General features: G+C 38.4%; 1 protein-coding gene across 19 annotated transcripts in view; it reads left to right on the plus strand.

Annotated features, from left to right (window-relative positions):
- The first annotated feature begins 6624 nt into the window (after nt 1–6624).
- Nucleotides 6625–13040, plus strand: part of Nsun3 (NOP2/Sun RNA methyltransferase 3) — an 84769-nt gene continuing 78353 nt past the window's right edge. For 4 of the 19 annotated variants that reach the window (XM_087575204.1, XM_087575199.1, XM_087575202.1 and 1 more), the window contains exons 1-2: nt 6625–6742; nt 7601–7710. In XM_087575204.1, coding sequence (XP_087431330.1) covers nt 6731–6742; nt 7601–7710 — 122 coding nt within the window. In that variant the 5' untranslated portion in view covers nt 6625–6730. 19 annotated transcript variants of the gene reach the window in all.

Genomic DNA, 13040 nt, shown 5'->3' on the forward strand with positions numbered 1-13040 from the left:
ATACGTTACCTTAGAAAAGGTGTTTAATAAAACACAAAAGATTTTACCTTAACCTTACTAGGGACCATAGATTGTACCTGAAAAAAATACAGAATGGAAATTCTTTAAATTAATTAGGATTTAAACTGAGTCAACAAAAAAAATTGAACTACAAAGGGTTCAGACAGAGGAGATAAATTACAAGTTCTTAGTGTTTTTCAAATATTATTGGGTTACACTTATTATTAAACTGGTTAATACTTATTGTTAAATTAACTACTCAAGAGTTAAATAATTTGTTTCAAGCCCTGCAAAGTGACTAAACTTTAAATATTCCACAAAAATTTACAGCTGAAACAGAAAGAGAATTGGCCCGGGTACACTAGAGATCACAAGATGCCTGTGTGGACAGATTAGACCATAAGCATGACTATTTTAACCTCACTCATTCTCCTATTGGAATAATTTTGCGAAGATTTAGAATTGATTTTTTAGCATAAAAACAGACTAAAAGATTAAAAACCTATGTAGAAAAAGTTTCTGAATTATTAAATGCAGACTAAGACTTTGTCAGTTGACAGGAATTGATCCAACAGATACTGTAGTTCCATATACAAAGGCTCAAATTACAAAATTATGGATGATTGATGATAACTGTTGGGCAGTTTGCAGTAATTACTAAGGAAATATTAACAATAACTAGACTTCAGTTTATAACTAAGTATCAAGGACATAGTGCTTTTGCCTCCAGATAGCTAAAAAAAATTACCAAATCCTTTGAGCTTTAACATTTAACACTGATGAAAATAAATTAGGAATGGCAGGTTATAAATCAGGGATCATAATTAAAGTAGTTCAAAATCTCTATTCTGTTCTAAATCTGAACTATATAAAATTCTTATGATATTAGGTTTTCCTGAAACTCTCAACATAATTACTGATTCTCAGTATGAGAGGGAGTTGTTTTACATATAGAAACTGCTGAATATTTTTCTGTTAACTCAGAATTAACCTTGTAATTTATGGAATTGCAACAGACAATTAGAGAAAGGAATTACCCATTGTATATAACTCATAATCACTCTCATACTGGATTGCCCAGACTAGTAATATATATGAAGTATATCAATTTTTAATACAAAATGTATCCAAAATACCAAGATTTCATGATTTATTTAATATCATGTATTAATAGTAAAGGTTTAAATAAATGTTCTCAGTAACATGCAAAAAGCTAAAGAAATTATTTAAACCTGTTTTAATTGTTCCTTTTATAATCAAATTCCTTTACCTGCAGGCAGTAATCTTAATTGTGAACAAAGAAATGAGATTTCAGAAATGGATGTATTTAACAGAACTTGGAAAGCTAAAAATATACATTGTACTATAGATACTTATTTAGGTTTTCAATGGGAAACCGCCATAAGCTCTGAAAGGGCAGATTCTCTAATCACCCACTTATTAGAAATGATAGATATGGGGATACCATTATAAATTAAAACTAATAATGCTCCCACTTATATTTCTAGTATCAAGCTTTTACATGATATAAAACATATTGCAGTTATTCCTCATAATCCTACAGGACAAGCAACTGTGCAAAGATGAAATTAAAAGTGATGCTTTTAAAACAAAAAGGGGGAATTAAATGCCTTCTTACCTTTAAATTTTTAAATGGTAATGAAACAAAAACAACAGCTGCTAAAAGGCATTGGATTATAGAAAAAATTGCTTAATTACATGATCTTATATATTACAAGAATATCTTAAATTAGAATCGAAAGTGGGGAAGGTATTCTGACAGCATCAATGTTATGTTTTTGTTTCTACAAGAGAAGAAAATTGTGCATCCCACCAAAACTAAAATTCGACCTCAGCAAGAGAGGAGTCATGGAGGACTTGGCTGCTGACATGAATAGCATGGGAGGTATTTAGGAAGGAGGTAGCCATGGAGTTTAGGAGAGAGTTGGCTGAGAGAGAGAGAGAGAGAGAGAGAGAGAGAGAGAGAGAGAGAGAGAGAGAGAGAGAGAGAGAGAGTTGGAGAGGAGATGGCTTGACTTTGGTTATGTTTTGTAATTGTGAGTGCAGGATTTGTTCAAGGTGTATAATGTTGAGGACTACAGGACAGTTAATGAATTCATGGGAATCCATTGGAAGTGGATGTGTGGCAGTCATTTTGGCAGAAGAAAAGTAGGAATGTGAGAAGAGATATGAGATTTGTGGGGAACCATTCATCTTGAGGGAACAGGAACCAGAGGGTAAGGAAGAGTCTTAAAAGTGGGGTGGCAGTTCCACAGGCTGTCATGTTGGTGTGACTTGTCTTTGCTGATAATGGGGGGGCTCTGTTGATGTCCAGGTTCTGTGGGATCATCTAATGCTAGGGAAAAAAATTAAGATTTTTTAAGCAGACGGTTGATCCTCCTACATGGGACAGCTTAAGAAATTGGCTGAGGAAGGAGAACAGTAGTTTGTCTGGAAAATCTGTGAACACTCCTTGTTTCTCACCACGATGCCTGTAATAACTGTACTGGTCATATGGACAAATCATACTAACTGGGATTGTATTGCTAATCCTCCAATTAACGGAGGAGTAAGTTGGGGATACATGGCTATTTTTGTGGTGACCAATAACTCTTCTTGGCTACCTTGTCGTTATGACCATCGTGGATCTTCTCAACCTGCACAGGAGGGTAAGGAAATGTAAATTATACTGTGAGAATAAAAGGAATTCCTTATTTTGGAAACGAAATTTATTGCTTAAGTATAACTTCTCAATTTGGTTATCTAGAATTGATCGTGGTACTACCCAGAATTCTTACAGAAAACTACATATACTACAAGCTTTTAGAGTTGAGGGACAAAAGATTAATGCCATTGGTTCCATAAATTTACTACTTGCAAACTGTGGATTACTAACAAGTAATCTGATTGGCTATATTGGCAGCCATGTTAAATAAGAAGTCATTGATTGATTGGAGCCCTTATGAATCCCCTTGATGACTGCGCTCTCAATCAGAATTGAAATGGCGATGGTCCAATCAAATAAAATGGTGGAAGTTGTCTCTGCTTTTAGAGACTCTATTGAGTGGTTATGTCAGACCCTCTATCACAATTTTGTAATTCTATTCAGACTAATTTGTGGAAATTAGCATGTTATTTTCACCAATTTGAAGCATGGGATGGAAAGTTGGAATTTTAATAACGATAAATCTCATTCGTCCTTTAATTTGGAACAAAATCACACTCTTATGGCTTGTATGCCATCACCTTGTTACTGAAAGGACCTGTGCAATGGCTCCCTGATGGTTACAGCATCACTGTGCAGGCTGCACTGTCTATACCTGTGTCGATTCTAATATGTCCTTGCATGTTATCTTTGAAAGCTTATGTATCTTTAGAGCAAGGCCAGCAATCTGGATACCAATGAGGTTGTCAAGGCCATGGCAAGACTCACCTGTGAAGGTGCTAATACGGAAGTTTGCTGGAAGAAAATATTAAGAATTCAGATGGTTGGGCTGATAATTTCTGTGGTCCTGGGAATCATCACATTAACTGCTATGACTACGGCAGCTGGAGTTGCTCTTCGCACAGAAGTTCGAGCTGCTGATTTTGTAAAAGATTGGCATATGCATTCTCATGAACTTTACACACACACACATACACACACACACACACACACACACACACACGCATGCGCGCGTGTGTGCGCATGCGCACACGCAAGGAAATAGTTGAAATAACTGAATTGAAACAAGCTCTAATGCTCTTTTGAGATCAGTTAGAACTATTGAGTGTGCAAATGAAATTGAAATACAATTAGAATATTACTTATTATATTACGCCTTTAAGATTCAATGAGAGCAAATGTGATAGGGAAAAGGTAAAAATGCATTTGTGAGGTCATCCCAATTCGTCTCAGGCGATTCATGGTTTACAGCAAGAAATTACAGAAATATTTCCAAAGAAGCCGCCTGATTTTCAAAGAAGGTCTTGAAGATGATGTAGCTTCATTTATTCCCATGAATACGTTTTAATACGTTTCTTGCTCTTGTGATTTTTATAATCTTTTTGTGGTGATAGCTTTATACATGTATGTATGCTGATCTATTTACCCAAAACTGTTACACGACTAGGTAGACCAAAGGCCATATTTACAACTCCATAAACTCCAACATTGTTATCCAGAAAGAAAGGGGGTGGTGTAGTGATGTGTGTAGTAAAGCCTTTGTGTCTGACATTGAGTGAAATGCTTTAGCAGTGCTTTGCTGGGTTTAGACCAATCAGTGGAGGCTGTGAAATTGTTCTGAGACTGTCTGAACCTTGAAGAAATAAATGGTGTCTCCCTGGGGAGTCTGCATAATGTACATATGTGATCTACACACAGTATATTTTATGTCCCCCTATAAGGGAAGTTTAGGATAACAAAACCAATAAGAATAGAGGTCATATCTACTTATTCAAGTAGTGAATTGTCAGCTTGAATTTCTATGCAATACCTGGGGTCCCCTCAACTAGTGTGAGTCTCTCTCACCTGAACTGAAATACCGTGATTGCCTGAACTGTTCGCAAGTCTTGATACCAGGCACCTCTATGAGTTTTGTTTGTTTTTAGTTTGTTTTCGCCATTTGTCCTAAGGAATGAAGAGCTCTCATAACATCAGACATATTTTAATACCCAGTGGATCTTTACCGTTTTGACAACATAAACAAGAAGAGTTTGTGACATGGCTTGTATAAATATGAAACATACATAAAATTGCTAGATTAAGAAATGAACTATAAAGTATTTCAAAAACACTTCTTACATAAAATGATTTAATGATAAAAATGCCTAGATTAAGAGATCCTACCTAGGGGAAAGTTATTAGTCTTTTAATTTACTAATTAAGACTTTCACACTATCATTGAAAGAAATACACTGAGACTGGGATGTAGTTGTTCTGGTGTACTGTTTGCCTAGCATTCACAAGGCCCTGGATTCAATCCCTGGCAACCCCATAAATTAGACATGAAAGCACACCACAGATAATCCCAGTACCTTTGAGGTGGAGGCAGGGGGATCGATCAGTTTAGGTCATCCTTCACTACATGGTGACTTGCAGGCCAGTCTGAGCTACCTGAGATGCTACCTCAAAACAATATTAACAAAGAAACAATAAAGCAAATTCTTATATTTAGTGTAGGTTGTTTCTTATGCCATCAATAGCTCAAATAAATAGTATGAGTCTACCTCCTATTTTCTAGGTTTTCCTTCATTGCAAATATAAAACTAGTATATTTACTAGTTGGGGTATTTTATAATAAACATACAAAGTACACAAAATCTCTGAATATAACAGCTAAAGGGTAAATGGATTATGTGTATTCATGTAGACATTTTGCATACCGATTATTGTATTTTATTTTGTACTGAATCAAAATTCTAACATGCTACTTTATAGATTATTGAGGAACTTACAAAAACAAAACAGAACAAATACTAAGAACGAAACCATACTAAGCTTTAAATCACATTAGTGTAGAAGACATTTTCTTTGCATAGGATTTACAGAGACCAGCACCTACATAAGTATACTATACTGACATTTTGAGCATTGAGTGCCATCTCACCATGAAGATGTTATAATAGGAGACCAAATCATCTCTGAGAAATTTCTGGTTTGTTACCAGGGAACAGGCAAATGATAATGAGTGGTTACTCCTAACAATGTCAACACTGATGCTGGTCGAAGTGGGCTGGGGGCTTGGTGGGTCTTTCCTGATGCTTGGTCTTAGTGCTTAAAACAGGCATTACTCAAGTACCAATGATGTAACAGTTGGTGTGTCAAGTCCAGCCACGTATAAAAAATAAGCCTACTTAAAAAACAAAATTGAAAATGGAAAGCAGAAAAAGGTGACTTATGCAATGTGATCGTATAGGGAAGAGGAACCCCTTACCCCACCGCCGCCCTTGTCTGTGTTTGGGGTCCTAATGAGATCTGTGGTCCCTGGGACTAACTGGACATCATCATCCGGGTTCATCTCATTCTGTTAGAAGCTGCTTTGACATTTTAAGACTGTTGGAAATCTCTTTCCAAAAGACAAGTTTCCCTTATGGACGTCCTCCTTTCCTTCCCTCCGCCTGATACTCCAGGGGAAACTCCCTTTTTTTTTTTTTTTTTATTTCAGAGGCTGATGCTGACAGACAAGCCATCTCTGGAAATACCTCCATACCTGTCGGGCTGCTAACAAAATATGCTAACGGCCAGCTCTCAGCATATGCCCTGGAGTCTCTGTTGAGAGCTCTAGTCGACATTTCAATGTAACATTTAACGCTTCCCATTTTGAAGGTACATCACCTCCGGCAATTCTAAGGGAAGGGGTGATTTAATCTTTTTACCGCTCTTCTCAACCCGAGGCTCCGTATTGTAAATTAGCTATGCCTCTGGCTATAAAGCACTGACTAATAGTGATTCGGGTCTTTTTTCGAGCCCATGGGCTGAGAGACGCGAAAGGTAACGCTGCAAACGCAAACTGGTTCTTTAGCTGGGGAAAGCACTCTAGCCGTTGTGGAGCAAGCCCACAGCTTCCGCTCCGCCTCTCGCGAAACCAGAGTCTCCGGCGAGATTTCGCTAACTACAATCTCGCGAGAACGGAAACAGGAAATGTCAGGCAGCCGTGGCCTCCAAGCAGGACCCGGAAGTGTGGCGTTTCTTTGTGTTCTTCGGCGAACTCTTAAGGAATAACTGTAGCTTGCGAGCTCAGGCGGGACCATGCTGACTCGGGTGAGGACTTCGGCGGTCGAGCGTCCAGGACTGAAGCCGCCGAGAGACAGGGCTGACTGGGATGGGGCCCACACTGCCCAAAGCCCGGAACCATGCTGAGTGTGGTCCTGGTGTTTCTCCTGTCCGTCCGCTTTCACTGCAGGATCTGGCCCCGGGGCTGGCGCTGAAATGCGGGTGACATTGTTCTCGGCCCTAGGTGCACCCGAGTGATGAAGGGAGATCCAGAAAGTCAGGGCGATGCTTATTTCCGTAACTAATATTTTTTTACGTTGACGGCAAGGTTGCCGAGGTGATATATATCTATAGTGTTACTTAAAACAAAACTTTTATGACTTCTGAATTCTTAGGATACATTCCCATCTAACCTGTGCCTTACTCTTGGGTAATTGCCACTTTGAGAAACACCAGTTTCATAAGTAGGTAGACTATGGATGAAGTAATTTTGTTACAAGTAAAGAATTGCTTCCATGGCAGGAACTGACATTTTAGAAAACATTTCTTTAAAAGCAGGAAGCCCCACTCCTGATTACCTAATGGCAGTAGCTTGCTGAGGCCGCAGGAGGGTTAGTTTATAGTATGGCTTTAGGGTATGGCTCCACGCACCCCTGTGTGTAGTAACAGCACTAATTGGTCCAGAGTGGATTTTTTAAAAGGATGTGAAGTTGGAAGGGGAACTTACAGGGAGTCTGGGCGGAGTTAGAGTGGTGTGGGAGCGTGGTTATCAAAATATGTTGTCTACATGAATGAAATCCTCAAGGAATAAATACAGATATAAAAAATTTAAGGGCATGTAAATGTCAAATTTCAATAAACGTGTGATATCACAGTGTGTTGTCAGCAATTTTTTTCTTATCGTAGCTGAAAGCAAAATCAGAGGGGAAGCTTGCAAAACAGCTATGCAGAGTTGTGCTGGATCAGTTTGACAAACAGTATTCGAAAGAACTTGGGGATTGCTGGAGTAAAGTAAGGTCAGTATGATTCATCCCTTGATATTTTGTGAGAGACCAGTGGAAGTATGAGGTAAATACCTCCTTGGTGAGAGCGGTCCAGCAAGAGCGTGGTATATATTTTACAGGTAAAGGAATCCCTCTCCTGCTTGAGCTGTAGAAATGAGGGACAAATCAAAAACAGAAGACATAGTGAAAGTAAGGTTGAATACCTTCTCAATTTTATCTGTAAAATGGGAATGTGCTATATTTTAAAACAATGCTGTAATAAAAATCCTAACTTTGGAGAATTCTAACGTTGTGAAATTCAGAAGATAACAAGTCCTTAAAGTCAGTGTTCTCTCTCTTGGCTAAAAGTCAGGCTTTATTGGGCAATTATGATCACCATTACATCTGTATCTGGAACAGGTGCACATGGACAGACCAATCTAAAAGCTAAGTGGCCTTCATGATGGCTGTGGTTCAAATGGTGGGGAGGGAAGGCAGTTGACGTTAGGTTGGTAGATTGTGGGTTGTCTTTTGACCTCCATGCTTAGCCATACTCTATCCCTGAAATAAATTCAACAATTTCTAAAGTGACAAATATGACTTGTGTTTCGGTGAGTTTTTGTTTTCGATCAGAATGGTAGTGAAGAGGGTTTTGTATGGGATGCATGATTGGTATATATGATACCCTCTAGAATACAAAGACAATATAGTCCTGTCTAGTTTACATAAGTCTGTTCATGGGAGAGGTACAAGGGAGGGGTACCTTAAACATTCCAGAAACATGCATCAATAATAGGGCATTTTATTTATTGCAGTGTGTGGGTGCCAGTGAAAGCCACTGGTGACTTTGGAATTAACTTGGCAAAAGGACCAGATATTCAGGGCTGAGAGAAGGTTGCCAATCTGTTTTGTACAGCTGAGATGAAAAAGTGGGATGACTGGATAGTCTGGAACTTAGACAATAATGTTTCAATTATACCATCTCTTCTGAGATGAACTCAGTAGGTATGTCTTTTCATAGAACAACTTAAGCATATTTTGGAACAAAGATGAAGTCTTAATAAACTCAAGTGGGTCAAAGATGATTTTAGGACATTAAGATATTTAGGGGGGTTGGGGATTTAGCTCAGTGGTAGAGCGCTTGCCTAGCAAGCGGAAGGCCCTGGGTTCAGTCCTCAGATCTGGGGAGGAAAAAAAAAAGATATTTAGGAAATAAAATGAAATGGCAACTATTATTTCAGCAATGCTACGTTTTCTATCGAACCGTGAATAGTGACATATATAATGAATTCATGAGGATTTTAATATGCAAAGGTATTCATTCATATGAAATATCTAAAGAACCACACACTTTCCATTTTTAGGTTTTTACGTTCAAATGATACCTACTTAAGTACTGTGTTTCTGGTTTTTCTTCTGGGGCTGTAGCATAGAGTTAAAGTAATCTGCCTAAATTTATTTAGCTGGTTAGTAAGTAGAGTTGGAAGTTCTGCCCACTCTGAGTCCCGATCTCCACTGCTGACGGTACTATGCCTCATACCTGGCATGTAATTAAGCATACTTGGGTGATTTAAAACAAAAGATTTACAAGAAGTATTTTTGTCTGGTCTTTTCAGTCACTTGGCTATTCATAACCTGTGATGAGTTGATTTTTCTACTTCATATACCCAGAAAGGTTTATAAATTACTATATGACCCTGAACAAAATGACCAGTGAACCTTAAAGCCATGTAATTAGCTGTGCCTTCTGCTCTACCTTTTTGGTAGGATTTCATGGTAATGTTTGCATAAGCATGTACTAAATTTGCCATAGGCAAAATAAAACTTTCTCAGAAACACAAACCATGGAAGGTAGCCTAGGGGAAATAGGAACAGAATTACATGTTTGTTTTATAGCTATTTGCAAACCTAATGTTATACTTCATTTAAGTACTTTTACTATCAGCATTCTTCTCCTCCCCCTCATCTAGAAGGAATTCACATTTCTCAGATTTTTGCAGCAGTGGGCAAGGCTTGGTTTCACGGTTTCCGTAATTGAGCATTTGCTGTACTTGCTTCCAGCGTGGTCCCTTCAGGGAAGAGTGTAGCAAACCTTGGCGTTTGCAGCCATGTGATATCATGTTACACTATGCAGTTCTTTTCGGACTGAGTGCATTGCTTCTGTTTTTGAGCAGTTACTCTTAGTTCTCCTGTTCAGGATTCTCTAGTGCATGTTATTACTGTCTGGTAAACCCATGCTGCTTTCAGGATTTACTTGGGTTCTCTCCTATGGCGGCATCACTGTGAGTCTCGTTTCTTCGCTCCATTATCTCTTTAGTATCTTTGTAATAAAGAAACTTCATTGGGAAGTAGGTCTGGGGTTTTCTCTTACCTCTTCAGAGGTGATCTCGGAGTCCTTGAAAATGTACTGATAATGATAAGAGTCAGACGTTTACCTGGGGATTTGTGCCACACCTGCTAGTCTAACAAGGGAGATGTCGACCACAAATAAGGGAATAACCTGCAGAAGGGTTGGCATCTAAGTAAAGGTGACTGGTCTGGATGGACAGTCAGTTAAGTCTCTGTGACAGAATCTCCAAAAAGAGCTGGGTACTTAGGTTTTGTGAGCATCCTTGGTTGGCATTATTACCTCACCCTGCTGTTACAGCGCTGTGTTCCCTCCCTTCATGGCATTGTGTCTAGGAGATTCTTCATTTTAAAACCAACACCACCCCTCTGAGCAGCCCTGTGAGGTACAGTCGTTTCCACTCACAGATAGTCAGATGGAGACACAGAAGTCAAATAACTCGTGAATGGGTACATATCGTATATCTGGAGAGGGAAAGCTTGTATGTTATTCTTAGTCATTCTGTTATGCTGCTTCTCAGTGCTGTCGTGCTTTACTGTGTTATCCTGTCCACCCTAGGCCACCTTCCATGGTCTGCCTTTCTATGGAACCTTCACTATGACGTGTTACACCTGAACCAAGAGTCTTAGAGTGAAGAGGAAGGATCCTCTGTGCCTTTGGTACTTGATGTTCTGCCCCCTCCTTCCGTATGCAGTTAAAGAGTCGGTACAAATCTCTCAGCACCTTGTAGCATGTAACCTAAATAAGGTATTGAAGATCTCTACCACACTGTCCTGGTCTGTAAAACAAGCAAAATAGTATATATTCCATATAGTTATTTCAGAAGAGAATTTAAATTTCCATAAATACACCAGTGATTCTTAACCTTCCTAATGTTGTTATCTTCTTAATACAGGTTCTCATGTTGTAATGAGCCCTAACCATAAAGTTATTTTTGTTGCTACTTCCTAACTATAGTTTTGCTATTGTTATGGATAGTAATGTAAATATCTCTGTTTTCCAGTGGTCTGAGGTAACCCTTGTGAAGCATTGCCAGGAAAAGGTGAGAAGCAGTTATCCCTTTGTTAAAATCTCTGAAGAAAACAGACGAAATGCCTTTGAAACAACCTCAGAATGTTTCCATGAATCCATTGTTTCTGAGCCAATCCTTAAAATGGTCCAGTGAACACCCTCTAGTGGACAGGGAGGGCATTAGTGTAGGGATTGGTTATTTTTGTCAACCCTAGAAATTCAAACTAATAGCTACTGTCACCTATGAGAAGGTTTGGTAGGGACCAGAATAACAGGAGAAAGAGTGTCACAGAAAAGCTAAAGATTGTATTACCAAATATGTCCAAATACGTAATTTTTCAACATTTTCATGTTTCAAGTGCTAGACTTATTAAAATAGTAATTACAGGGTTTAAGATATAACTCCGTGTTAGCATTCATAGTCAGTGTCTATAAGACCCTAGGTTTCGTCATGGATACCAGAAATAGAGTGAGAGGAATAGGGATGGAATCTGTGACTGATTCCTTTACATTATCCAGAAGCTTCAGCGAATAGTAGTTATTGCTAATGTTATGAACCCCGTACAACAGTCAAGCTGACGTAATGGCTGCTGCTCATGTGACATCACTGACTTTCTCAAAGATCAGTCATTCCTGTGTACAAGTTTAGTTTACTGTCTTTTAAAGTCACTTTACATAAAATTTAAACATAAAAAATCATATTGTAAATAGGTAATAGCTTATGGCTCAAGCAGAGTATTTCTTTAGAGAATGAATGAATAAAGCTTAGCAGGAAGACAATAATGACTTGTCATGTTGTAGTAAGAATAAGAAATGTGAGTCACAAAAACTTTCATAGGACAGGCAGTCACAGCAAGTCCCAACTGTCTCTGAGCCCTTTCAGAAGAATGCCCACCCAGCTCCCTAAATGCTCCCATCTCAACTTGCCTTTCTCTGGTTCTCCTGGAGTCAGAAAGAAACAAAAAAGGCAACAAAACAAAATGCACAGTTACACAATGTACCTTTTGGACTTCTAAAAAGCACTTCTTTTTTCTCTTTTAATATGTTTTATATTTATTTGTTTTTCTTGTATCAGCATTGCTAGCATTTGTGTTTATATATACCATGTGAATGCTTCCTGCCTGAGGATGTCAGAAGAAGGGACATCAGATCCCTGGAACTGTAGTTACAGGTCATTGTGAGCCACCATGTGGATGCTGGGAACCAAGCCTAGGTCCTCTGTAAGAACAAGAGATGCTTGAGAGCTCTTGAGCCATTTATAAAATATTTCCCTAGAATGTCAAACCCCACAGATGCCCAAGGCATGGGATATCAGTGCCAAGGCTTAGATAGGAATGGAGAATTGACAACTAAGTTTCCAGTGTGCATCTCCACACAGCCAGAGAGCTGCAGCTGACAGCTCTTTAATGTGCTTGGGTGATGAATCAGTAACAGTTCGGGAGATGCTGGAGACATAATTCAGAAGAACTCAAGGTGGGAAACATGAAAACTGTATTGAATTTAACAAAACATGTTGACTTTTAACTGACTTAAGTGGTAATTCCTGTTTTATAAAAGTGCAACATAGGTATAAAATTGATATTAAAGCCTGAATCATTCTAGGAAAAAGTAATCATGTATGGAAACAAAAGCTCCTTTCAATATGAGTTTCCTAATGAATCTTACTCTTTAATAAATATCAAAATTCAAGTAAATTTACTAAGATTATTGATAATGGAATCTAGAATTTACCATTTTTACACATACAGCTTTAAGAACACAGGGAAAGAAAACATAATAGTTATGTGCAGTGCAGGTATGAGTGTGCATGCCAGGGAATTGTGAATAAGATGGTGAACAAAAATGGTAAAAAGAATGGTTCCCAAGCATAAAAATATATTGAAGAAGTATTAGTACATGAGCGTTGAGTGGACAATGACAGATGTGGAGTCACTCCAATACTCATGTTCCTCAGGTGCATTTATTTATATTTGTTTCTGTTGTAGGGACTTTTTTTGGAGACAGG

Source organism: Rattus norvegicus, chromosome 11 (assembly GCF_021556685.1).
Source record: "Rattus norvegicus strain SHRSP/BbbUtx chromosome 11, alternate assembly SHRSP_T2T, whole genome shotgun sequence".
Lineage (NCBI taxonomy): Eukaryota > Metazoa > Chordata > Mammalia > Rodentia > Muridae > Rattus > Rattus norvegicus.